This window comes from Quercus suber, unplaced genomic scaffold (genome assembly GCF_002906115.3).
Source record: "Quercus suber isolate HL8 unplaced genomic scaffold, Cork oak 2.0 scaffold_156, whole genome shotgun sequence".
NCBI classification, from domain to species: Eukaryota; Viridiplantae; Streptophyta; class Magnoliopsida; order Fagales; family Fagaceae; genus Quercus; species Quercus suber.
In genome coordinates this window covers 930,940-958,742 of record NW_027069617.1, presented here as the reverse complement: position 1 = coordinate 958,742, position 27,803 = coordinate 930,940, and the positions used below count along the sequence as shown (strand labels likewise).

Genomic DNA, 27,803 nt, shown 5'->3' with positions numbered 1-27,803 from the left:
TTTGGACCTTTCTTTGCTAAATATGATCCGGCCTCTACATTTCATGTTTTCATTTTTCATTTTATCATTAGATTGAGTAACTATAATTAAACTAATTACTAATTAGATATCTAATTAAACTATTAAAAAAAAAAAAAAACCCTACAGCCCACACGTTCTCAGTTCTCACCCTCACTCTCAGCCTCCACTCCAGTCCCTCTCAGCTCTCATAGTCCCCTCTCATAGCCTCCACTCCAATCCCTCTCATAGCCTCCACTCCACGCCGGCTTCCACGCAAATCTGCCTCTGCGCTGCCTCCACACGCCGGCCTCCACACGAACTTGTCTCTGTCGCTGCCTCGATCTGCCTTTGCTGCCGCCTTCACATGCCGGCCTCCACATGAATCTACCTTTGCTACCGCCTCGATCTACCTCTATCGCCACCTCCAAACGAATCGGCTTCTGTCACCACCTCCACACGTCGGCCTCCCCACGCTCGCTTGATCTTTTCATTCTCAATTTCTCACGGTGACATTTCTTGATAACCCTCTCTCTTTTTTGTATTTTGGGTTTTGTTTAATACTGAATCAATGCTATTTTCTGTGAATCTGTGATTGTGATTTTTTTTTTTTTGATAGGACTGTGATTGTGATTTTGTGTTGTTATTTTCTTATTGAAAAAATCGATAACCCCATGTGATGTTGAGTTGTTTTTTTTCTTTTTGTGACTGTGAATCTATGATGTTGACTGAAACCAAAAACCGACCAAAACCAAAATACAATCGAAACCGATCGATTTCCAATTATTTCAGTCGGTTTCAATTGGAAATTTCACAAACCAAAAATTTTGGTTTCGATTGGCCAAAACTAAAAAAACTGACCAAACCAAACCGATTACACCCCTACCTTACCCAATGGGATGCACTGGAGAGAGATATCTCAAATAGAGGCTAAAAGATGGCGAGCCATAAAGTTTACTGTATATAATGGAGATATGTGGTTAAGAATTATCACTCAACTCTCAAAGTTAAATACGAAAATCAACACACACACTTATCTAAACCTACAAGCCAACACGTCATAGAACATGACTAGGCATATATACTTTGAGCCTCATGTAATTCGAGTTGTAATATTTCATACATATATATAAAATCCTTTATCATATGAGAAGGAGAGAGAGAAATTAACTAAAAAATTTTGTAGATTTTTTTCTTAGAGTGGGTTTTCCATTAACCTCGTATACTTTTTAATGTCCATTATATATTTATATATGTGAATTCAACAATTCAAAACTGATAATTGGTCATGAGCTCAATTTACAGTATAGTATATTTCTAACTACTAGTGCCATGCTCAATTGACAATGCAATGCCGTTCTTTTACAATTCTTAGAAAGATAGTTAAGAAAATATATTATTCAGTATTTTCCCTAGATAAGATATATATATCAATTATAAAGTTGTGCCCAAGTAGAGATATTGGATTACTCATTGTCGATACATGTATATCATACACAAAATTTTTAGACGAGCTTTTTCCTTTTAACTTTTTTAGCTGATATACTTATACACAACTTTTAAATCTTCAATTTTTTTTTCTTCAATAAATACTATTATATTTTAACACACTTTTAGTAAATAAGAAAATAAGTTTTGAACGAAAAATTTTGTAGTGCTATAACTTGTTCTTGCAAATCTTTATTCATATTCTTCCGAATAACAACAAGACAGTCTGGAAATGCTAGCATGTCAATCAACTCAGGGTTGACTTTTTCTCTCTCAGAATGATCATGGTGATGATCCAAAAAAGGAACTAGCATATTTCCACTTGTAGAAGCAGACACAAAATTTTTCAGTTTCAGTTCCATTTACCCCGGTTAGAAGATAAGTTTCTCAACTAGAAACCAAGGGGTGATTAGCAGTCTAATTAGATTTGAAGGTGATTTTATTTATATATATATATATATATTTATTTTTAGAAGCCAGTGTGAAACTAAATATGTCTATTTCACTCCCGTTAAAAAAAAAAAAAGGTCTATTCCACAGAAGAAGAGGATAAACTAGAAAAGGATAAACTAGAAACAAGCAGCAAAAAATAATGAATTCATCTTCTAATTGGACAGAAAGAGCAGCCTGGAAAGAAAGCAATTGACTTTTTTACTCACATTCACACCGCCAGTCTTAAAGCAGTCGCCAACTGCTCTTGTCTCACTCTCACACACTGACCATATATAAATAAAAGATTCCGCTCTCACCAACTAAGAGTTTCCCATTAAATATTTTTATTTATTAGCAATAATTGTTTGGAGCCATTTTTGTTAACTAAAGTCATCTTGGACTGTCTTTTACTTCCACTTCTTAGTTCCTGTTTCTGTTGACTACCTAGAACCCAGTTCTTAAATTTGAAGATTTTGTCTTTTGCTTCATTGTTTACTGACTGAAGGTGGAGACATATAGTTCTGTGTATATGTGAGGTACATATAAGGTTTTGTTTGTGTGTGTAATATATGGCTTAGCTGAGGTATGTTCTACATGTGAATTTGGAAACATATGTTAGACTTTCATTAATTCTTTGTTTCTGTACTTTGGTTTTCTTTCCTTAATTATAGAAAAAAAATTCTATTATACTTTTAGGCATGGCAATTTTTGTCCAGCCCGTACGTACTCGGCCTGGCCCGATTTTAATAGGCCGGATTTTACCGGTCCGATTAAGAATATGGTCGGTCATCGGTTTAAAAAAAAAAATTCCGAAACGGATCTGAGTTTTATAAAAAAAACCCAAAACCCGACCCGAGACCCGACCCAAAACCCGGCCTAGTAGAAACCCAGTATAGTGAAATTACTAAAATACCCTATATATATTTATACCTAAAAATCTAACCCTAATCCTCCATTTCCCCTTCACTCTTCAGCAGCAGCCTCCCTCCCTCCCTCTCAATCCGATAGTCCCACACTCCCTCACCCTCACTCTATCTCAAACCACCACCGTGAACACCACCAAAACTCAGGCGGCGAGACACCCAACAGTCCACAACCCACATTAGCCCGGTCCGAACATACCCAAAAGAAAAAAAAAACACCACCGCCTCACCCTCCCTCAGTCCGACCCTCACCATCGTCACAAACCCCACCCTCACTCCGACACGGCGACACTCAGCCCGGTCCGACCCTCAGTCCCTCTCCCTCAGTTCACACCGTTGACTCTTCCCGTCGAGCTGTCGCCGTTTTTCTTCAGGTTTGAGCTGTCGCCGTTTTTGGGTTTAGCTTAGAATTCGGATGGTCTTAAGATTCTTAGGCCAAGAATGTGTCAATATCAAATGATGATTTATTGTGAAAAGCAAAACCTCTTAGTGCTCTATTGAGTAAAATGCTGGGTTGCTTAGACATTTTTTGGTATATGATTTATTGTATAATGAGGATTTTGAGGAGAAGACATCCAGATTGGCCATATAGAAAAGTTTACACGTTTATATGATTTATTAATGCAGGCTTAATGTAGGCAAAATCTGGGCTTGAATCTGCGCTTGAATTAAAATCTGGGCTTAATTTTTTTTTTTTTGGTTGGGCCACGAATTGGGCGAGAGAACTAAAATGTCTTTTTATCTCTCCACTTTTTCATTCCCTCTCTATTTTTCTATTTTCTTACTTTTCTATCTCCAACCAAACAACCCTATGATATACTAGAAGTTTTTTTTTTTTTTTTTTTAATTAAAGTATGCTAACGAGGAAATAAATCCCATACAAACTGTCATAAAATCAAAACTCTATCTCTATCGAAAATCATATAATGAATAAAAAATTAAAATCAAAGAAAAACAAAAGAAATTGAAATAAATACTATATTTAGGACCCAAAAAAAATAAAAAATAAAAACAAAACTCAAACCAAAATGGGAAAAACAAAATCTTATATCAGGGTGATATATGCTCGCATCTTTTGCTATGTATCTATACCCCAAACCAATCAATAATAAGAAGAATGATTTTTCTTTTGAGAATTAAAAGTTGTGAGACGAGAAGCATGAAAACGAATAAAAAAAATTAACAAAAAAATTGGGAGAAAACATATCCAAATTTAAAATATATAAAGGAAAAAAAAATTTAGCCATTAGAAATGTTTTGGAAAGCATTACTATATTATATTTATATCATTTGATTTTTTGGAGCAAGCAAGAAGAATGAATCAAAATAAAGAGGAAGAGAACATGAGCAGCCGATATCGATTGGTAACAATTAATTGGAAATACCAAACGGCAAGTAAGAGCAAAATATAAGAGAGATGATGTAAATTTATGCACAATATTTTGTAAGTTTATATTATTTAGAAATGAATATTTCCTTACCTTACTTTTTGATTTCTTAAGAAAGTGTTTTTAAAAAAAAATTCTCTTTTTTTTATAGAAAAATTGATATTTTTATTTTAATTTTAAGAGTGTATACATATTAGTGTCTAGTATAAAATAAAAAACTGCAACTTACAGAGATAAGCAACTCTTGGATTGCTAGCCTCGACTTCATTAGCCACACGAAGAATTGGATGCAATCTCACGCAAGGAAGAAGGCAGCGCCTCAATATCCAAGATCAGCTCTCCTAAATTCTCAGCAGTCTGAGTCCTCAAAATCCGCACAGGCGGTGGCTGATCAGACCCCCTTCTATGTGACATCTCCAGACCCAAACAAATATAGCTCAAGCCACTTGTATACCTGTCAGAACCAATCAAATATTCTTCACGTAAGTATAAACCATGGAATTCAAAAACTTCATCCAACTGATCAACTGAGCATAATTCAATATTTGACTCCATTTTTTCACAAATTCAAAATATTAAAAACACCAAAAAGCAAAAGAGTTGAAAAAAATAAAATAAAATAAAAAACTCTCTATCCAGTTGTCTACTATTCTTTAGGTTCACTTCCTAATGCAGCAGAATGCCTATAAGAAACAGAACACGTCTATTTCAAAAAAAATAGAAATAAAATATGTTTGTTTCAAGAAAATAACCTCGAATTCACGAGGTCCTTGAATCCATAAGAAAAAAAATGAAATCCACCAAAAAGTAATAGAGAAAAACTCTTATTTTTATTTATTGAAATTTGAATTATTTAAAATTATAGACTTCAAGACCTATTTAAAAAAGCTCCATAAAACTTGACACACATGAAAATATATTCTAAAATAAATTCTAAATAATACTTAACCATAATAGAAGCCTAATTTCACTTAAAATCATTAAAATCACTTGAAATAAATAATCTAAACCTAAAATAACAAGGTAAATTTGTAGACTCTGTCCTACGTCACTTCGTTAGTATCAAACAAAGTGGATAGGAATGACAACGGGTTAGGTTCGGGCCAGGTTTTTCCATACCCGAGCCCAACCGGCAGGGCAAGACCCGTGACCCGAACCGGCCCGTTTAGGATTCCGGGTTTTTCCCTGGATCCGGATCGGGCCAGCCGGGCTCCACGGCCCGTTTAGGAATTGGNCACTTTTTTTTACACTCACCATACACACACAGTTATATGACTGAAAATTGTGCATAAAGAGTATGCTATAGGAAATGTGTAATAAGATTTTCTGTAAAATATAATGCACTAGAGCCAACTGTCAAGAAAGTAAACAACTAGAAATCAATTCTCTTAGAGAACCAACCGGTCATGTTTATCAGCGGCATTCTGCAAAGCTTGAATATTCTTTTTGAAGTAATATTGATAAAAACTCTGCATTTCACGCGCATCACTCTTTGCCCTACCTGCCAACGTCATTTCATTTTCCTGAAAAGAATTAGGGTTTGAATTAATATTTCTTCAGAATTCCAAACGGAGTTGATGAGAAGTTTCTAGGAGATTAAATCCAGAAACTGGTCATGAAAACAAATTTAACGTAGCACAAATTAATTTTCCTTTAAAAGAACAGAGAAAAAAACAAAACAAAACAAAATAATTTGTGAAAACAATAGAAGGCACTGAACATTTATGTCATTTAAAGTCAGCCATCACACAAAAGCAGTATCTGAGATGAAAATAGCAAATTGCCATTGAGATTATTAAGCAAGTGCTAGATGAGTTCGAAATGCTATCTGGTTTGATAGCAAATGCTAGTAAAAGTGAGGCGTCTTCTGCATCAGCACCAGATGGTTTGTACGATCGAATTTTGATTGCGTTTGAATATAAAGAAGGAAAGCTACCAAAGAGATACTTCAATGTTCCTTCGATATTGTTGTAAGAACTATGGATGATTAAATTAATAATTTTTTAATAGCTTAAACCTTTGGGACTAGTTGTAGCTTATCAAGGTATTAGAGCAAATAGTCTTAAAATTGTAACACCCCAGTTGTTAATTGTAATTTAAAAGAAGGTTGATGGGATAATTGGTAATTTTACTTACAAGATATTTTAGGGACAAACTTGTTATTAGGCTTCAGCCCCTTAAGTCTTCACTATTTTGGGAAGAGAGGGATTTCTCCCATTCAGGCAAGAATGGAAATTTGAGGTAAATTTCCTAACAATTCAAAGTAAAATCTTGCTATGGGGTTTATGCTAGAGCAAGATTAATTGGGTTTAAATTCTTAATTGGAATGAATTTGGTTTGTTCTTGAGTTATTTTGCTCTAGTGGTAACCCAATCACAATTTTTTTCTTGGGTAATGAGTTTGGAGGTCTTGGTGATGTGGAGAGGTGGGTATGTGACTCTGTGATAGTTTGGGTGTTATGAACTTGTTTTAAAACAAATAGATAGTGAAAGTGTTAACCATGAAATTTTTAGTGCCTTCAAGTTATGCTTTTTGCACATTAAGTGTTTGATACATTGCCTCAATGAGTTACGAAGTTGGGTTTAATTGTGTGTAGTTATTTATTCAATTTGAAGTTATTTACGAAGTGTTAACAATCACTTGTATGCTTGTTTGATATCCTTTGGGAATAGGTGCCTTGGGATAGTAAAGTTAGGCTTTAGACCCTCAATTTAATTTTAGGAGACAATTTTCAATCTATGGAGACAAGTTTGATGGTACTTTGTATTTCTAGGTTCCGAGATTCCTGAGGTAAAATTGGTTGGCCTTTTGAGCTAAGTGGCTTCATGATGAGATTTTTGAAAAATAATCATTATTGCACACAAGTATTCTATGGTTAAACCCATTTTGGAACATTATTTATGTTTTTCCTAAAATATACTATGTTGACTATTATTGCTAGTTAATCATTTATAAAAAACACATGAAATATTGAAAGTGCATCATATTTGTTATTGCATATGAGGAAATGCATGATTTGTTAGTATGGAAAAGACAAGCAATTTTGATTTAATTTTTGGGACTGGATTTTATGACTTTATTGCATTGTTTGCAAAATTTAAAGGTATCTTATCTTGTCTTGTGATATTTGGGTATTTCAAAGATTTTATGAAACTACTTGTAATCTGTTAATTGGTGGTCTAATCGTTCATAGTGTTTTTGTACGCAATTTGAACTTTCAGAAGAGAAAAAGGCCTAGGGTGGTGGTTGAGCTAAGGGGGGACATCATTAGTGAGCTCACCGGGGAGGAGCATGGTGAATTGTAAGAAAAATTTTTATTAGTTTCCTTTTTCATAATTTTTGTAATCCCCAGGGTATGATACATTTCAACAAAAGCAAGCAATACAACTTCATTCTGGTTTCATTGATCTAGAGGAAAAGGAATCTACTAGTTGGGAAGCTAGACATCAAGTAAGTGGCTTGATGAGGATAATTAAGCTGACACATCAAAGTTGGCTGCCCTGTGGTGCCTTACCACACCGCAAGTGCTCGCGTGGTAGCATTTGTGGTGGTGCCATTACTTAATCAAGACATAAATAAAGATATAAATACAAGCAATGTCGTCGCCAATTGAAGTATGGTACTGATATTTACAAATTTACTTCTCTGCTTCTCTATTATAATACTTAATAACTCCAGACAGATTTACCTATACTAACTACGTTTTATTTTATTTATTTTATTTTTCTTTGAATTAACCCAATAAAGAATCCTTCAATTCTCAAATCAAAAGAAAAGAGGAAAAAAAAAAAAAAAAAAAACCATACTTTTATACAATATCTTAACTGAATTGTACGTAATGATCAATAAATGTCGCCCCTTTCATTCTAGGTGACGAAGGGATCGTACCACTCTTTCGGTTTTTATTTATATAAAAATATAAATAACTCTTTTTTGGGTGTATTGAATGATGGAATGAATAGAGCTGCAAATACTATTGGATCAAATTACAAAGATATTGTTGAAAAAAGATGGCTTTTCTAGGATGAAACAAAAATTAAATTCATGTAACAAGAGAAAGGCTTTTAATTCATATTTGAGGATGGCATGCCACACTAGGAATAGTCTGTGGATAAGTATTGTCAAGTAGAGGAGATGCTCTATCAACTCCTTACACTCTGTTTCAATTGTTACATATCAAATATTTACAATTATTCATGCTCAAGCTCTCCACCTAGTAACCCCTCCCTTGATATGATAGTAGGAGTCCTTGCGATGGCACTATCTGACGTTAAGACAATACTAGTTGTAGCTTTATAGGGCGGCCAGAATTTTACTAATATAATATCAAGTAAAGGGAACTCAATTTGCAGGGATTTTACAATTGCTGCAATGCGTTTTATACGGTATCCAAGTTTACTGTCAGAATTATTCATGCTTCCTAAAAGAGTAATTTAGCTGACAATGAAGAAAATTAATGCCTTTCTTTGTACTGGCAATGATGACAAAGCTATTGGTATAAAAGTCTCTTGGGACTTGGGTTGTGTGCCTAAAATAAAAAGTAGTTTGGATTTAAGTGGAAGAGTGGAACAAAGCCGCAGGTATGAGGCATATATGAAATCTCTATGGCATATTCCTTATCTAAATTGTCAAGTTTCTTAGTCTTTAGCAATATAAATTGTCAATTTTTATGCTGTTTGTACTAATAGCATGTTTATACTGTCCTAACAATTTCTCCTTTGGTATTTCTCCATTTGTTTGAATAAAATAACTAATTCATAATGTGGCGGAAGTTTAAATTCCCAAAATAAAATACAGTATAATAATAATAATAATAATAATAAATTCTTCCTAAAGAAACACTTCTTTATTTAAATTTTTAACTGTTTGATTGAGATACTTCAAGAGTAATATTGCGTACCAGAGAAAAATGATGTAATGGGCAAGTGATTTTAGAGCGTACCCTTTCTAGACGTTGAAGAAGTGCAGTTTTGAATTGGCGAACACCACGTCCGCTAGATCTTGAATCTAGTCTGTGAGCTTTTTCAAACACATAAAGCCGACCTAATTCCAGCAGTGACATAAATATGCATTTGTGTTCAGATACATATCAGAATTCAGAAAATCCATTATTGCATTCGTTCAGAGATATGCACCATGTTAAATTCTGCTAGGGCGTGACATATCATATATATACAAATAGACAAAACCAAATGCAGTGATTCATTAGTTTGGAGAAACAATAGTAGCAATGAAAAAAATAATGCCTCGCAATTGAATTTGAACTAAAATGAGATTGATCGTAGAAAAACCCAAATAAACAATATAAATGTGAGTTAAGGAAAAAAGGCCAGTATTTCTAGATATAAATTATAAAGGGGAAAAAAACAAAAACAACAAAATAAATAAAGATACAGATAACAAAAACAACTAATTAGAGCCTTGGTCTAATGACTTGTGTGACTTGTGTCTTCCCCTGAAAGCAACTAGTTGCGGATTAAAGTATAGAATTAGCCTTTCCAATAATTTGAAGATAAGGCTACCTACTATGGTCTCTCAAACCTGCAAAAGTTTGTAAACTATGAAAAATAAATCAATCAAACAAACAAACAGAATAGAAACACCATGGCCTAACTGAATATTCGGTTGATTAAGTAATTAACCACTGCCTCCAGCAAAAGCCCAAATGCATTCATATCTGCAGGGTATCGTTACAGGATAAAAGGTGAATGGTAGTATGAATTATAAAGCACCCATCCCTCTGAAGTCTTGTGCAGGACACAATATTTACCTCACATAAATTTAGATACATACATACATAAAGTGTGTGTATATATATATATATTGATAGGGAATATTTTCACTTGTTAGAAAAAATTTTCTAACAATCTAGAGTCTTCGGTCACAAAGTATCATGAGCTTACCAAAAGAATCTTCGGTCACCAAAAGTATCATCAGTCACAAAGGGAGCGTGGCACCATGCGCAACATTCCATCCTAACGATCGTCATGTTCTGCCCTCACGGTTGTCACGTATCAATGAGTCGTCAGATACCCAGCAGTCGTTAGGTACCTTCCCTAACACCACATTCCGCCCTGATGATCATCACGTATCAATGGATCGTCAAGTACAAGGAGTCGTCAGGGACCCAGCAATCGTCAGGTACCTTTCTTGACACTGCCCGACGCGGTCCGCCTTAATGGTCGTTATGTATTATGGGGTCGTCGGTACCCTACTCATCACCAGAACATGCAGACACTAATAAGGGTATTTTCATCCAATAGAGTCCTTCGAGCACTTTGAACCATCATGATGGAATACTCCACCACTGACCTGTCAAGGTTTGTGCCTTTTCTGGTGGGACCTACCAACTACAGACCCGTCAGAATGAACTCCTCATTTGACTTCCTTGAAGTCTCTGCAAATCAGTGCTCCACGTATGTGCCCGACAAATAGTTGCATATGTACCTGACGAATGGTCACATCTTATCCTTCGTATTCATATCGACGGACAGATGGTGATACCGACAGACAATGGTCATACCGACAATTGAGTAACTGGGTCCCACAAACCTTTATGTATTCTCCACTCATGCATTCCTATATGGAAATAACTTGCACTACACGCCCAAAGACCATAGTCCATGCTCGTGTCTTCCCTATATGGGAAGAAAAGCTCATGATCCCGGGGTCTTAACTCCAAATCTTCTCTACAAGGAAAAACCTATATTCAAGGAACTTGGTTAGCTCTACACCACTATATAAGCACTAGGCTCCTCTTCCTTTGAAAAAATTATGAAAAAGGAAACTAATAAAAATTTTTCTTACAATTCACCATGCTCCTCCCCGGTGAGCTCACTAATGATGTCCCCCCTTAGCTCAACCACCACCCTAGGCCTTTTTCTCTTCTGAAAGTTCAAATTGCGTACAAAAACACTATGAACGATTAGACCACCAATTAACAGATTACAAGTAGTTTCATAAAATCTTTGAAATACCCAAATATCACAAGACAAGATAAGATACCTTTAAATTTTGCAAACAATGCAATAAAGTCATAAAATCCAGTCCCAAAAATTAAATCAAAATTGCTTGTCTTTTCCATACTAACAAATCATGCATTTCCTCATATGCAATAACAAATATGATGCACTTTCAATATTTCATGTGTTTTTTATAAATGATTAACTAGCAATAATAGTCAACATAGTATATTTTAGGAAAAACATAAATAATGTTCCAAAATGGGTTTAACCATAGAATACTTGTGTGCAATAATGATTATTTTTCAAAAATCTCATCATGAAGCCACTTAGCTCAAAAGGCCAACCAATTTTACCTCAGGAATCTCGGAACCTAGAAATACAAAGTACCATCAAACTTGTCTCCATAGATTGAAAATTGTCTCCTAAAATTAAATTGAGGGTCTAAAGCCTAACTTTACTATCCCAAGGCACCTATTCCCAAAGGATATCAAACAAGCATACAAGTGATTGTTAACACTTCGTAAATAACTTCAAATTGAATAAATAACTACACACAATTAAACCCAACTTCGTAACTCATTGAGGCAATGTATCAAACACTTAATGTGCAAAAAGCATAACTTGAAGGCACTAAAAATTTCATGGTTAACACTTTCACTATCTATTTGTTTTAAAACAAGTTCATAACACCCAAACTATCACAGAGTCACATACCCACCTCTCCACATCACCAAGACCTCCAAACTCATTACCCAAGAAAAAAATTGTGATTGGGTTACCACTAGAGCAAAATAACTCAAGAACAAACCAAATTCATTCCAATTAAGAATTTAAACCCAATTAATCTTGCTCTAGCATAAACCCCATAGCAAGATTTTACTTTGAATTGTTAGGAAATTTACCTCAAATTTCCATTCTTGCCTGAATGGGAGAAATCCCTCTCTTCCCAAAATAGTGAAGACTTAAGGGGCTGAAGCCTAATAACAAGTTTGTCCCTAAAATATCTTGTAAGTAAAATTACCAATTATCCCATCAACCTTCTTTTAAATTACAATTAACAACTGGGGTGTTACAATTTTAAGACTATTTGCTCTAATACCTTGATAAGCTACAACTAGTCCCAAAGGTTTAAGCTATTAAAAAATTATTAATTTAATCATCCATAGTTCTTACAACAATATCGAAGGAACATTGAAGTATCTCTTTGGTAGCTTTCCTTCTTTATATTCAAACGCAATCAAAATTCGATCGTACAAACCATCTGGTGCTGATGCAGAAGACGCCTCACTTTTACTAGCATTTGCTATCAAACCAGATAGCATTTCGAACTCATCTAGCACTTGCTTAATAATCTCAATGGCAATTTGCTATTTTCATCTCAGATACTGCTTTTGTGTGATGGCTGACTTTAAATGACATAAATGTTCAGTGCCTTCTATTGTTTTCACAAATTATTTTGTTTTGTTTTGTTTTTTTCTCTGTTCTTTTAAAGGAAAATTAATTTGTGCTACGTTAAATTTGTTTTCATGACCAGTTTCTGGATTTAATCTCCTAGAAACTTCTCATCAACTCCGTTTGGAATTCTGAAGAAATATTAATTCAAACCCTAATTCTTTTCAGGAAAATGAAATGACGTTGGCAGGTAGGGCAAAGAGTGATGCGCGTGAAATGCAGAGTTTTTATCAATATTACTTCAAAAAGAATATTCAAGCTTTGCAGAATGCCGCTGATAAACATGACCGGTTGGTTCTCTAAGAGAATTGATTTCTAGTTGTTTACTTTCTTGACAGTTGGCTCTAGTGCATTATATTTTACAGAAAATCTTATTACACATTTCCTATAGCATACTCTTTATGCACAATTTTCAGTCATATAACTGTGTGTGTATGGTGAGTGTAAAAAAAAGTGTGTAACTATCATTACTCTATATTATATTTGATACTAAATTCATGTTCCTGAATCAGTGCCCAACTTACAAAAGCATATCAAACTTCTACGGTCCTCTTTGAGGTTTTGGAGGCTGTAAATCAGACAGAGGCTGTTCAAGTGCCTGATGAGGTGAAACTGAATGCTTTATATCTTACTTCTGAATGATATCATGTTATAGGAACTTGCTGAGAATAATACATTTTTGCCCAGGAACCTTCATGTTTTGTGGTTACTGTCTTATATATGTGGTTGTAAACTTGTAATAATTATTTTATTATTATTATTATTATTATTTGCTCTCTTTTGTTGGGGTAATTTGAAAGAATATTCATTGAATATGGTTTAATATCATGTTGAAATTAAAGGAGAGAGAGATAGAGAGAGAGAGTGTGTTATGTGGGTGGGCCTGACTGCCTGCACCTATGGAATAAATAGCTACATTTTTTTTTCTATTTGTTGTTTATGATGAAACCTAAGGTGGGTATTTATAGAGTCTAAAAGTTAGGGTTGGTCTTAATTGGGATTTACACTATATATGGCCTCATGGGCCATTATGTAAGAAAATATTGTAAATTATTATCTTTGATACTCTCGTCAAACTTAGGATAGAAGTTTTTGAAGATCCCTAGCTAGAAGATGACTTATAAATGATCAAATTAATTGGAGGATGGACAGGGCACAATTTGGAATAATTTTGTAACTAGATTGGCAAATTTAGTGTATACGGAAGCAAAATGGGCCAAATTGAGTGTTTTTGGAGTCTCATAAGAGAAGAAAGACAACAATCGACAATATTTTCATAACAAATGTTAGGTGTTAGGTTGTTATTGGTTTTTAATTTGAATTTATGATTGAAGTTACTTTCTTACTCATTACTACGTAACAACCTGTCATCTAAAATTTGTTGTGAAAATGTTTTAAATGTAGCATTTCTCTTCTTACGCAATAATTGAAAAAAAATTTACCTTGGTCGATGGTCAAAGGGTCAAAAGTCAACGATTAGATGGGTAAAAAAAAGTCAATGGTGTCGGATCCAAGTTGAAATTGGTTCAGTTGAGACCGAAAAGAGAGTCTGCTGATGTGGCAGTGGGTGTTGACATGGCAGGTGACATATCACTGCCGGCTTAGGGTTTACGTGGCGTGACCAAAGTGTGACACGTGCATGGTTGACATCACCGAAGGTTACTGTGTGTGTGACGTGTCACACGTGGAGGCATGTGACTGAAGAAGAAGACCAGTGCCTAAGACGGAGTGGAGCCATGTTGGAATGAATCTTCAGGGGGCGTGTGGGGAGAATATGACGATTGAAAAAGTTGGGTTCTGTTCTTCGGATGTCATAGTAGTGTTCTATCATTTACGTGATTGATTTCTTCAAATATTGTCTGGGAAATGACAGATTTGAAATGGAGAGGAACGACTGGCATGAATTTTTATGATTCGAAGAGAAAACGAAATTAGATACAAAAGCAAGAGAGAAAGAACACATAGAATTATTTGGCTTGAAGGCTATATTTCACATATTTTCAATTGTTGTTTACAATGAATAGACTTGGAGCTAGGATTAACCGTAATTAGCCCTCTTGGGAAATTATTGTCTTTTAGCACTTTTTTTTCCATTGTAGATTTTGCAAGCTCACACTACGGTTGAGGAGAAGAAACAGTTATATATGCCTTATAATATTCTTCCTCTTGATCCAGAGAGTCAAAATCAAGCTATTATGAGATATCCTGAGGTAATTTGTTCCAGGTTTCTTGTGTGGAATAGTTGATTTTCCTTAAGTTCTTTCATTCGAGTTTGCTATTGATTTTTGATTTTTTTTGTTTGCAGATTCAAGCTACTGTTTCTGCGCTTCGTAACACCAGCGGTTTGCCATGGCCAACGGACCACCGGATGAAAGTTAATGAAGACATTCTAGACTGGCTTCAGAGTCAGTTTGGTTTTCAGGTGACTTACTAAATCGTTTGTTGTCCATAGCTACTGTTTCATGGATACTCAACAGGCTACTTTCCATTTATTAACATGTAGAAGGACAATGTTGCAAATCAAAGGGAGCACTTGATTATGTTGCTGGCAAATGTGCAAATACGTCAATTCCCAAAGCCTGATCAGCAACCCAAGGTATTATTCTTCTTAGATTAATGCTCTGGCTTGTATTTTTATCTTTTGAGCCAGTCTTATGTTGTCATATTATACGATACTTTTTGTTTCTTTAGTTGGGTGATCGTGCTCTGACAGAAGTGATGAAGAAACTCCTCAAAAACTACAGAAAGTGGTGCAAGTATTTGGATCGCCAAAGTAGCCTTCGGTGAGTCTTCCTTATTTAAATTAAGAAATTTCTTCTGAAAAATTATATATTTTTTTGGAAGTGCCCGTTAAATTAGTCTTAGTGTTACTTGCGACAGTGCTAGACTGCTTTCTTCTGCTGTGGTAGGTAATTAGTTTAGTTTCTTTTTTTATTTTTTTGACGAATAGGTGCTTAGTTTAGTTAGAGCATCCACAATAGTAGAGCTAAATTTTTAGCTTTTTAGCATCACAAAAAGTCACTTTATGTCACTCCCCAAACCCCAAAGGGTCCAAAGCATGACAAAAACGTCTCAAAATACCTGTAGATTTTTTTCCTTTTTGACAATCCAATCCACATAAATCATATCAAGTACCAACATCAAGAATTATCATAATAAATCCTTTAAATATACTCTCAAAATAAGTCAGAGCTTTAAGCAGTAATTACAAGGACCATTGGCCACAAAAGAATAGAAGTCTGGATAAATAATTACACAACATCAAGCTTGTCCCATCAGTGGGAATAAAGTCACAACCACTATAATATACAAAAGAATGAGTCAAGTCTATTATAAGATGTACATCATTTAATATCTCCATTACAAAAGTTCAGCCTTCATCAATAGTTAGTCTAACTACTGTTAGCCACCAAAAAACTGTCTCAAAAGATTGTTATCTACTCTGAAAAATTTATAAAATAATGGAATGAGATAAAGACCAGTAAGTAGTATAATTAATGGGGGTGGAGGAAATGCAAGTTCATTTTCAATAATAATAATACGCTATGACAAGAATGATTTAATAATGAAACACAAAGTTTCTCAAAGTAAATACCTTGAAACTATATACTATAATCTGTGAGCACCAACAATATAATTTCCAAAGCCATAATATCTAGCATAAGGTAAATTATCACAAATATACCACACTACCATATAGATCAGTCAGGAGATTCACCCATTCACAACTAGCATGATATTGTCCTCTCTGATATGCAGACTCTTGGCCTCATGGACAACAGCCTCACTCATACCCTCAAGGTTTTTCTCTCCCCTCATGGGCAGCAGAGAGAGCACATCAAATAGGACTTCTCCTACATGTGGTCTCTTGGCCCCATAGGTAGCAGCCTCACCCACACACAATCAAGAAACCTCTTCCTCCATGGGTAGCAGGGAAGAACACGTCATCCAAAGTGAAAGGGTATTGACTTAGATTTGATTCCATTGTCACAAAGACTACGGAAACCAAATCGAGTGATCACAGGAAAATCACACATGGCATGGTGTTAAAATCACATAAAGCTCACATGTTACATTACTTTGAAACACATAGTTTATATCCAAGTAGTTTTAGAAAAATCTTAAGTAATCTAACTTTCACAAAATTTGTAAGGTTTTCAACTTCATTCTTGTCAAGAGATTTTCTATCAATTTCCCACGTAACAAAACAAGATAAGCATTTTTAAATTTTCTAATATACCATAAAATCCATGATTTTCTTATCAAAGATTAAATAAAAGATGCTCATTTTTCCATATCAACAATTCATGTATTTCCCAAAATGCAATACCAAATATGATGCATTTTCATATATAATTATATATATATATATATATAAAGGTAAGGACACAATAGTTTTTAGGAAAATGTAGTTTCCATAAGTAGTTTTCAAAAGTGTGTCTAACCCAAAAACAACATTTATGCAACATAGTTATTTTTCAAAAATCCCATTAAAAAGCTACTTACCTCCCAACCGCAAAAGCCTAATTCTCCAAGCTCCAAGGCGATTAGCTAGAATCTAAGCAATATCAAGTAAACCTATCACAATAAGCATAGAGTTTGAAATTGTATCTAGCTACAATTTAGGAATTGCCAAATGAGCACTTAATTAGGCAAGCCTAGTATTTAACCTCATCAATACTAATATATTCTACTTCCAAAGTTTCTTAACAAATTGCTTCACAAGGCATAAACTCCAATTTATAAAGTTAACCCATTTAATATCATCTCCAACATCAGGACTAGTTTTCATAAAATTTACATTACATCATTAAGAGACCCATGAAAGCAAAATCAAAATATTCTCTAAGATAAGAAATTTATAACTTCAACTAACTCCAAATAAACCCAATGACAATGGAAAAATTATATTTACCAACCATCACATGTTATAACTCAAAACCTCTAAATTTTCCACCATACATAAACCTTAAGTAGTCGTCATTAGCACAAACCATAAACTCACTCATCAAATAATTCCACCAATGTAAAAACCATACATAAAAACACATAAATATCACTTTCAGTGCTCATAAATTACATGGGTATCATTATTAAAGCTTAGATAAAAAATATAACCTCAAGCAAAATATTAAACCCACTAAAAAGAATAAATTTTTTTACCTCAAATAAAGGGATGATGATGCTTAGGGATTTCTAAGGATTTTTCTGGTGGTCTTGCTGGAAAAATGATGGTGAAAATGGTGGTGGTGGTGGTGGTGGTGTGGAAGTACCGGTGAGAGAGGATATAAGAGTAGAGAGGAGTGTGTTTAAGTGAAAAGAAAAGAAAAAGGAAAAAAATGAGAGATATGGCCGGACATGAGAGGGTGAGATGGATTGAAATGAGTGGTGGGTAGTGGGGTTAGGTGGGGCACATGGGAACTTAAAAAAAATATGATTTTTACTTCGTTTTTTTTTTTGACTGACTAGGACATTACACTTTATCTATTTTACTTTCTCATATCTTACAGCAGTGATTTTATTTTAGCTTTTAACACAATAAAATAATATAAATACTACAATAAAATAATATTTTATTCAACCACCAACACACAACCACAACCATCATCAAACCCATAAAAATCACTGCACAACCACAACCCCACCGTGCCCATCAAAACCAGTGAAGAAGAACAAAATAAGAAAGCAGAAAAATCAGCATAGCCAAACTGAAACTCATGCCTGAAACAAAAACCCAGCCTGAAACACAAGCATAGCCCAAAACACAAAACAAAACACAAGCCGAAACGTCGAAAATAGAGAAGAGAGGCCGAGATGGGTCAGGTCGGCGGCCGAGCGTGGGTCGGTGGCAATGGGTCTGTTGCGGTTGGGCTCGTGCAGATTGGCGATGGGTCTGTGGAGGAAGAAAGAAGAGATGGAGAGGCAGTGTGGAGAGAGACACGGAGAAAGGACAATGAAATGCAGAAAAAAAAAAAAAATAGTGTGAAAGCAAAATTTTTTTTTTTTTTTTTTTAGCTCTCAGCTACAATGCACAGCTATATATAGCTGTGCATTGTAGTAATGAAGGTAAAAATTTTACCTGTAGCTCTACTACTGGAACCCTCATTTTTATGTGTAGTGGTGCTAAAAATATGCTAAATAGCTTTTTAGCACCCTTACTGCAAGTGCTCTCAGCAGTTAGCACCTTATTTTCACTGTTTGCGTATTTCATACTCTTTTTCTTGCTAGTTGATACAAAATATTCAGGTACTCTTTTATGCTTTGAAACATTTCTTTTACTTTTTGGTATTTTTTCCCCTAATTGGCAGGGAACCGGCACTTCAACAGGAAGTGCAGCAGAGAAAATTACTATACGTGGGTTTATATCTTCTTATATGGGGAGAAGCTGCAAACTTGAGATTCATGCCAGAATGCCTTTGCTATATTTATCATCATGTATGTACAGTTATGATTGTTCTTGAGAATGCAAAGAGAGATTTAAAGAATTAATTTTTCTTTCCTTTTTTTTGGAGCTCTAAATCGTAAGGAAGTGGGAGGGAAAGGATATGAATTACAGATTTAAATACTTACGAGACATATAGCTCTTGCGTGGGGATATTGCCAATGCCATGTGTCTGGTCAGAAAAGTTGAGGAACCAAAATACAAAAAAAATAGTACTGTTCATATAATTTTACTAGATTTTTTATTTTAACTGAAAAAATTATGTATCATTTTTTTCCTTTCATTTACTTTTTGATGTGCTATAGTGAGCACCCCAAGCTTTTATGATGTCAAGAGCTTCATACTTTGTTCCTATTTGCAATTTTATGATCTGCTGCTAGGAAACGTTCGGAAGATAAGTTGAATAGGCTGTAAGAATATGCAAGTTAACTCACTGATTTGGTGGTTTTTCTATTAGTTATTTTGTAAAATATCATGGTGGTGCCGCCACAGACTTCATTTAAGTTGCTCTCGTAGTCTTCATAGGTAGTTTCAATTTTGCAAGCGAAGTACTTCTCTGATAAATCTATTCATCTGTAAGCTGGTTTAGGCTGTTCAGCCATTTATATGTACCGGTAACATAAATAAAGCTTTAGTGGTATATTCAAATTATATATGAGATAATGCCGTAGTGTAAATTTGAACAATGGTCCGTCAACAAGGATATTACAGTAGTAAGAAGTTTGACTATATTATAGCATGGCATGCTCCAAGCTTTGTGGTTGTGGGCCTTATTTAAGAAGCCTGATTTGGGTAGTCTTGGAGATTGATCTATTTAATCTAAACCGTTTTGGAGTGAAGGTGAACAAGGGGAAATTAATTTGGATAATGCAAGGGTTTTAATTCCAAGAAGCAAATTTTCTATAACATTGACCATGATCTACATTAGAATTTTCCATAAACTAAATTATAGTACTTTTTGGCGATTACCGCAGTTTTATACATTATGCTTTGACAATTTTTAAAAATTGCTTTAATTGAGTTGTGGAATATGTTATACTAATGGTTCAATGCTTAGATTTACAATTTCCTAGTATTTTAAGCTTTACTTCTTAATAGCTTAAGTCAAGAGTCTTAGCTTAATTGACACTTCTTCATGCATAAAATATTTGGAGATTTAAGAGGGAAATGATTCAAGTTGCAGAGTTAACAACATATTGTAATTATTTAAAAAAAAAAAATTCTTAATACTTGTTCCCTCATGCAGTGGGGAAATATTAGTATAATAATTTAGTTATTAAATTTACAATTTCTTAGTAAATTAGCAGTTTGTCACTATATTTGATAGAGGATTTTCACTGTAATAATCTCATTTGTATTGAGTAATACAATTGGGCCTTTTTGCTTATACAAATAAACCTAATATCTCTAATAGTGGGGTTCAACTTTGATTAATTTTAAATATAAATTATGGATGTTCAAATGAGACTCTAATTTTATTGATCATTGAGTATAATTTAAGGTTCTATTGACTTAAGCATAATCATTCAGTTGTTTTTCAATCTTTATAGATGGCACTTGAGTTGTGTGGGATACTGGCTGGAAGTCCAGTGACTGGTGAGCCTGTAAAGCCAGTATATGGTGGTGATGATGAGGCTTTTTTAAAGCAAGTGGTAACTCCAATATATGAGACGATAGCGAAGGTGTTGCTTCTGCATGTTCTTTTTGGTCCATAAAATAATGTTATTAAATTGATATTTAATTGCTTTGTGTAGCCATTTATTTTGTGCAATGCAGGAAGCTAAAAGGAACAATTATGGAAAAGCAAAGCATTCTCAGTGGAGAAATTATGATGATTTAAATGAATACTTCTGGTATTATGTGTTTCTTTGTTTATATGCATTTCATTTGTACAGAATGTAGTTTAATAAAAATTATGTTCGTGTGAATTGTAGGTCAGTTGATTGTTTTCGGCTAGGTTGGCCTATGCGTGCTGACGCTGATTTCTTTTGCCAGCCTCTGGAGCAGCTTCGAGTTGACAAAAATGAGGCATGTTGTAATTTGGGTTATATGTTGCTTGTTTGGTAGTAGACTAGTCTCTTTGTGCTTTCCAACATATGAATCTGAACTCTTCTTTTCTTTCCATTTTTTTTTAATGAATAGAAAAGTTGTTTCGATGTGTTCAAATAGAAAAAAGAAAAAAAGAAAAAAAGAGAGAGAGAGAGAGAGAGGATAATTGAGTATATAGGGAAGAACAACAATGAAGTCTTTATGGGCTGTTGTCACTATCTTTAAGACTAGAAATGCCCCAACTCCAAAGAGTTTGCCAAGGATTACAAGCAACTAGTCTCCATGATACAACAAAGCCTAAGTATCTATTTTGATATATAGCTAGTAATTCTATAAGTACTAACGAACTTCTATATAATTTGTTTTGCAATAAAATAATGGAAAAACTGCATGAAATGACCGAACAAACTTTCAATTTATAGATGTAATAAAGATTTTAAATCAATAGGCATCATAAAAGGGCATTAAATAAATGTTATACCCTTTCAAAAATTGGTTGAAACTACTTGACTATTGAGCACATGAAACCATGTCAATTAGATTAGAAAATCTGGAGAATTTCTACTGAAAAAACACATTGTGTAAGGCCTGCCAAGTTGCCTGACAACTCGGTCCGGCTAATTTTAGACAAAGACCCACAGAGAGCTTCGCTTGACACTCTTCTTCTCATCTCAGTAGTCCATTTTGTTTCTTCAATTATACATCTTTTTCTCTCTCAAAAAATAAAAAAGTAAATTTATATAGATCTGTTGTACACAATTTACCAATAGTGCATTTTATTTGTCAATCTTATAGTTAGAATTTACATAATAATCTACAATTTTTTTTTAAAAAAATTGGGATTCATATGGCGGATATGTATCACTCGGTCTGATGGTTTTTTCTAGCAAGTTAACCATTTTATTCATACTAATTTTGTCAACTTGATTTTTGGTAGAGGGCAAAAAGTTCCTCATATACTATTCTTTAGGTTCCCTTATTAAAAATCTGTCATCTGATTAAATGAATAACTAAACAAACACCGTTAAAGTATCGTAACATTCTGTTGTTATATTTTTTTTCCTTGTTTTGTGTGAAAACCCATTGACTTTAGATTTGATTTCTCACACACAATTGCTTGGGTCTAACTAGGAGAGAACAATGACGCGAAGGAGATTATAGAGGTGGTTGCAGCATGTAGAGGAATGGGTTTGGGTGGAATTGTTGCAGATTAGGTTTTGAGGGGAGGGTAGTTTTGCCCCTTATTTTTCCTCTCTAATTTGTGTTATTGGAAATGAATGTGATGGAGCTGCTATTACTGTTCTAATGGCTATTTGTTCCAAACTTAAGAGGCTTAGATTATGGCCGTCTTCTTCTTGTTCTTCTACTTTTTTTTTTTTTCTTTTTCATTATTTAAAAAGCCATTTGTCTAGGATACGAAGTATGCACAGATCAACTAGTCTTCTAATGAAAATAATGGGATTAATGGAGAAGATCATTACATGCTTGTCCCTCTGAAAGCCAGTTTTTTTTTTTGCTGATATTGTTTGGGAGAAGTTTTGAGAGATCTACGGTCGGGTTTTTTCAAAGACAAGAGGGGAAATAAAGAAGAAAAAAGGACTGCATTAAAACCCCATTAGTTTAGTTATTCACATAGGTAGGTGTCGATTTTTAAGAAGAGAATCTAAGATACTGTATATAAGGAACTGTATTTAAATTTTGTCATTTGGTAAAAATATATTTTTATCTGTGGAAATTCTTCTATTGATGTTCAGGATGAGAAGCCGTATACTGGGAGTAAATGGATTGGGAAAACAGGTTTTGTTGAAATACGCTCATTTTGGCAAATCTTTAGAAGTTTTGACAGAATGTGGAGCTTTTATATTTTGTGTTTACAGGTAATCCTCTTCTACTTTTCCTATTTGTGTTTCCTTCATTTTATGTCTATCTGATCTTATGAACAACGTTCACAATACTCTGTCGAATTTAGGCGATGGTCATCATTGCTTCGAATGGGTCAGGGAAATTAACTTCCATATTTGAGGGTGATGTTTTCAAGAAGGTGCTGAGTATCTTCATATCTGCTGCGATATTGAAGTTTGTACAAGGTAGAAAACCTGTTAACTGCAGTTTTTTTCTGCACATTTCTTCTCTTTTCTTGAACTTTTGAAAATATGATTACTTGTTTTGATTGAAACAAATTCCATTTTATTTTCACATTTTTCTGTGTTAAAGTTATCCTTGTTATTGTTGTTTTTATGCTGGCATTTTATTATTTTATATTTGTTTTGGGATACTCTTGTGATCTTGTCATATTATTCTAACTTTTGTTTGTTTTAAAGTAAAATATTTTCAGAAAAATAATTCATATTTTACTGTTTGTTAAGAAGTAAAATAGTTGGTCAATTGTAAACTATTTTTTGGTTAAAGGAAAAATCAAAGACAAAAGTTTGTTAATGTTTTACGCTTGAAACAGAGGTAAAACATTTACACTTTCTCCCCCTCTTTCACTCTCGATTCTTCTCTCTCCATCTCACAATCTTTCACAATCCATCTCCCACACCTGTCTTGCACTACCATCTCGCACCAATGCCACCCACCAACTAGTGTCACCTATAGATGCCACCCACTGACCGGCGTCACCATCATTGGCGCTACCAACCTTTATCACTGTCTCTTCCTTGCACAAAGCCTCCCTCTACTCTTCTCTCTTGCACAATCCCTTTTGATCCGATTGACTAGTGGTGGTCTTGTGTTTTTGGTGTCTTGCTTTTTGAAATTCAAAATTACTAATTAATTTTTTTGTATTCAAGTTTCACTAATATTTCCTTTTCGATTGATAATATGGTGAATCCAATTTATCTTTCTTTTGACATAATCAATATTAAATAGGATTTTTATTAATTTTAATTTTGAAAATTTTATTTCTACAGATGCATGCAACTATAACAAGTAATGTTACCCAACATATACAAATTAAATAACCTACTCAAAATAAAAAGGACCGATTCTATGTTAAAAAAAAAAAAAATCAAATGGTATAATCGGAAAAGTTAAAACTAATTAAAATTTTGTTTTTTTAAAATACTAATTAAATTAAAAAAATGGTAACAGAGTAACAAAAGAGGATTGATGTATCACGTCAACCCGTGTGATAACAGTACAGAGGAGTAAACTAGTGATGTGTGTGGAGAGGGCGATAAGTTTTGTTCAAAATTATAGAAATGTGATAGTAGGTACAACTTGTGGGGAGAGTTTAAAAAGAAATATATATATATATATATATAAGAAATTGAATTAAAGATGTAAAAAGTAGGATACATTGGGCCTTAATCTTCTCACTTCACGTTTAAAAAAAAAAACTTTTTTTGTTTTTGTTTTTGTTTTGGATAGGGCTCTTTTTAATATATAATGCATTTTTTGCTAAATGAAAAAGGGTAGGGGGTGACTAACATGGCAATCCTACTTGGGTGTAACTATAGTAGTACTCTACTCGTTGGGTCCAGGGCCCTACTAGGATGTAGGGGGACCACGGTGAGCCATAGCTTCCCAATTCCACATGGAACACTAGTAAATCTTGAGCTGTTGAGGAAGGCAACCCAAATGAGTTCATATTCGGACTTGAACCTTGAACCTCACACTCAGCACATTTTGTGCATCATCCAAGACCACTAGACCACACCTCTCGGTGGTCGTATACAATGCATTTTATGAGACAATAGAGGGAACCTTAATTTTTATTTGTTTATTTATTTTGTGAAGCCAATCTTAATTAAAATGTTAAGATAGATAAATATAGATATATTTTATTAGTTAATAGAGAAGCATTTTTTATTTGGGGCCATAAGCAGTGGTCTAAGTTTCCTATATGGTTGAGTCAACACTGAGTGCTAAACCTTTACTCAAATTTCTCCCTCCACTCTTCTGTCTCCTTCAAACCTAATGCCTCATATTTTATAGCTTAAATTAGTATTAGAGCATACACATCCAGCCCTTGAACCCATTAAAGCAATCTAGAAGTCATCCTCACTCATGACATAGGATAATTCAGAACAATGTAGTTGAAACATTATGCAATAGGAAAATAAATGATAGAACGTAGGAGTTAGCACCTAGACCTACTTGGAGTTTGTATTAAGCAATGAACAATAAACTCACACCAAAAAAAAAAAAAAAAAAAAATATATATATATATATATATATATATATATGTATGTATGTATTTTTGGCATTCTAGTTTCTTAGACTTATAAAAATAACGATAAAAATAAAAATAATTTTTAAATATTAAAGTGAAAGGTAAGTGTGTACAGCATAGTCCAATTGTAAGAGAGAGAGAAAAAAAAACTTATGAATATGTTATTTTAGTATGCTAAATTAAGTAAACTACTAATTTTTTGCTAAAAACAAGTCTAACAACTTGTTAGATTCAAATAAAAATACAAATTTTAACAAAAAATCTCATTTTAAAGCATTCGTCTACGTATCGTATGATACGTACGATTTTATGATACGATACGATTCATATGATATGCACACTGCATCGTACGATTTATGAATACTTCGATACGTCAATATGATAGGGAATTTTTCCATAACAATACGATACGATACGTATCGTACGATACTGACAACTATGGATATATTGACAATGTCCCAAAATAAATAAATAAATAAATAAAAATTGTGAGACACCGCATGGACAAGCTAGTAGCCATGTTCAAGGTGTGTTGACGCGGACACTAGGATTTTTCCATGACCGCCGTGCTTCTTACAAGGTGAGAGTTAATATGCCACTCGTAAACTGAAATATATAACTAAAAAAAATGTGTTTTTTTTTTTAATTTAGTGGAACATAATTGTAAATTTGTAACAACTTTATTTTCATTTTCTCACTTTTCTTCTCAACAAAACAAATAAGTTTTCCATTTCTCCACTTTTTCATCCTCCTAACTAAATACAAATATGAGAAAACTAAAATTTTTTTTTTTATCTTCTTTTTATTTTCTATCTTTCACTTTTTTACTCTTCCAAACAAACAAACTCTAACCTATTTTAACACCTTATTGTATTTTGTTAACAAAGAAAAGTTGACAGTCACATAAAGTAAGACTTGATAAGAAGTGACGGTGGGCAGAGAAAACGAAAAAGATATAAAAAAAGAAAAGCCAAAAATAAAAGAAGACGCAGATGAAGTGAAAATTATGCCCACCGCAAAAAAACCATCAAACAAATACCCACCACCACCGGCCACCACAAACCATACCCATCCAAAACCAAATCACAAACCCACCAAAATATGCCCAAATCGGAACCTAAGGCGTGAGATACCCAAAACACAAATCCAAAACGCCAAATCCATAACCCACACATCCACTGCCCAATCTACCATCAAATTACACTAAAAGTAAAAAAATAAAAAAAACCACTGCGATAGAGATTGGCTTGCTTGATGCTCCAGCTTGGGTTTCGTCAGAGAGGGAGGCAGAGACATCGAGGAGAGAGAAGAGAGAGAGGCGAGAGAGAGAGAGAAGCAGAGAAATGGTTGGAGGTCAGAGCAAGAATGAGAGATAAGGAAGAAAGAAAAGGAATGAGAAAGACAAAAAAAATAAAAATAAAAAGCAAAGAAAGTGGGCCCCACCTGAATAAAAAAATAATATAAGTTTTACAATTTGTGAACAATGCAATCTCAAATTTGAGATTGCACTATTCATCAATGTCAAATATTATGTCATTTGAAACACTTGATGAAAGTGGTTTTTTAGAGTTTGTGTGTTTGGCATTTGACACACTGATGGAAATGCTCTTATGTTTGGCCCCCCGCACATACACAAATATAAATATCAATATTTTGATACTAGAGTATGTCATAATTTTATAAATATATTGTGTATAAAATTAACAACTTTCACATATATATATTCGCAAAATAATTTTTTAGGAGAACTTATCATCTTTTAAACTTCAATATTATACAAAAGTAGTCCAGTTTGATATTAAACATGTAAAAAAACAAAATAAAGAAAACAAAAACTACCTTGTCTCTATAACTACTAGACTAATTGACAAATTCTATTGGTTTTTAAGAGAATTATTGGACTAACTCAAACATTTGGAGGGGCAACTTTTATTTCTGTAGCTAAATATATAAATTTTAATACTTTTGAATAATATAAAATAATATTTTAAAATATTGGTGTTGTGGGGGGGGGGGGGGAGGGGGCACTTGGATAGCTCCTCCCTGTATGTACTAATGTGCATAGTCAAATAAAGACAACCTAATTTGTGGCCTTATAGATAGAGCCTACTAATTGTGTGCGCCTAAAGACCTACTAAGATTAATCATTTACTAAATAGGATTCTTTTTAAGTATTTTGATTTTGATTCTAGTTGGTGAAAAGTTTAATTTTCTTTTTCTTTTTTTTCTTGTAAGCAAAGTAAGGTTTTGCATTCTATTTATGAACCTTTGGTTTCAATTTTTTAAGACAGTTTGATTGATAATAAGGTTTTTTTTTTTTTTTTTTTTTTTGGTGTGAGTTTATTGTTCATTGCTTAATACAAACTCCAAGTAGGTCTAGGTGCTAACTCCTACGTTCTATCATTTATTTTCCTATTGCATAATGTTTCAACTACATTGTTCTGAAATTATCCTATGTCATGAGTGAGGATGACTTCTAGATTGCTTTAA

At 33.8% G+C, this 27,803-nt stretch overlaps 1 protein-coding gene across 1 annotated transcript in view; it reads left to right on the top strand.

Moving 5' to 3' along the window:
* The first annotated feature begins 10,322 nt into the window (after positions 1–10,322).
* LOC112004894 (callose synthase 2) overlaps positions 10,323–27,803 on the top strand; it is a 47,812-nt gene continuing 30,331 nt past the window's right edge. The window contains exons 1-13 of the mRNA XM_065777492.1: positions 10,323–10,334; positions 12,814–12,935; positions 13,158–13,251; positions 14,745–14,855; positions 14,951–15,067; positions 15,149–15,241; positions 15,337–15,428; positions 18,954–19,080; positions 20,638–20,769; positions 20,864–20,940; positions 21,022–21,115; positions 22,891–23,013; positions 23,106–23,223. Coding sequence (XP_065633564.1) covers positions 10,323–10,334; positions 12,814–12,935; positions 13,158–13,251; positions 14,745–14,855; positions 14,951–15,067; positions 15,149–15,241; positions 15,337–15,428; positions 18,954–19,080; positions 20,638–20,769; positions 20,864–20,940; positions 21,022–21,115; positions 22,891–23,013; positions 23,106–23,223 — 1,312 coding nt within the window. The remainder of the gene's footprint in view (positions 10,335–12,813; positions 12,936–13,157; positions 13,252–14,744; positions 14,856–14,950; positions 15,068–15,148; positions 15,242–15,336; positions 15,429–18,953; positions 19,081–20,637; positions 20,770–20,863; positions 20,941–21,021; positions 21,116–22,890; positions 23,014–23,105; positions 23,224–27,803) is intronic.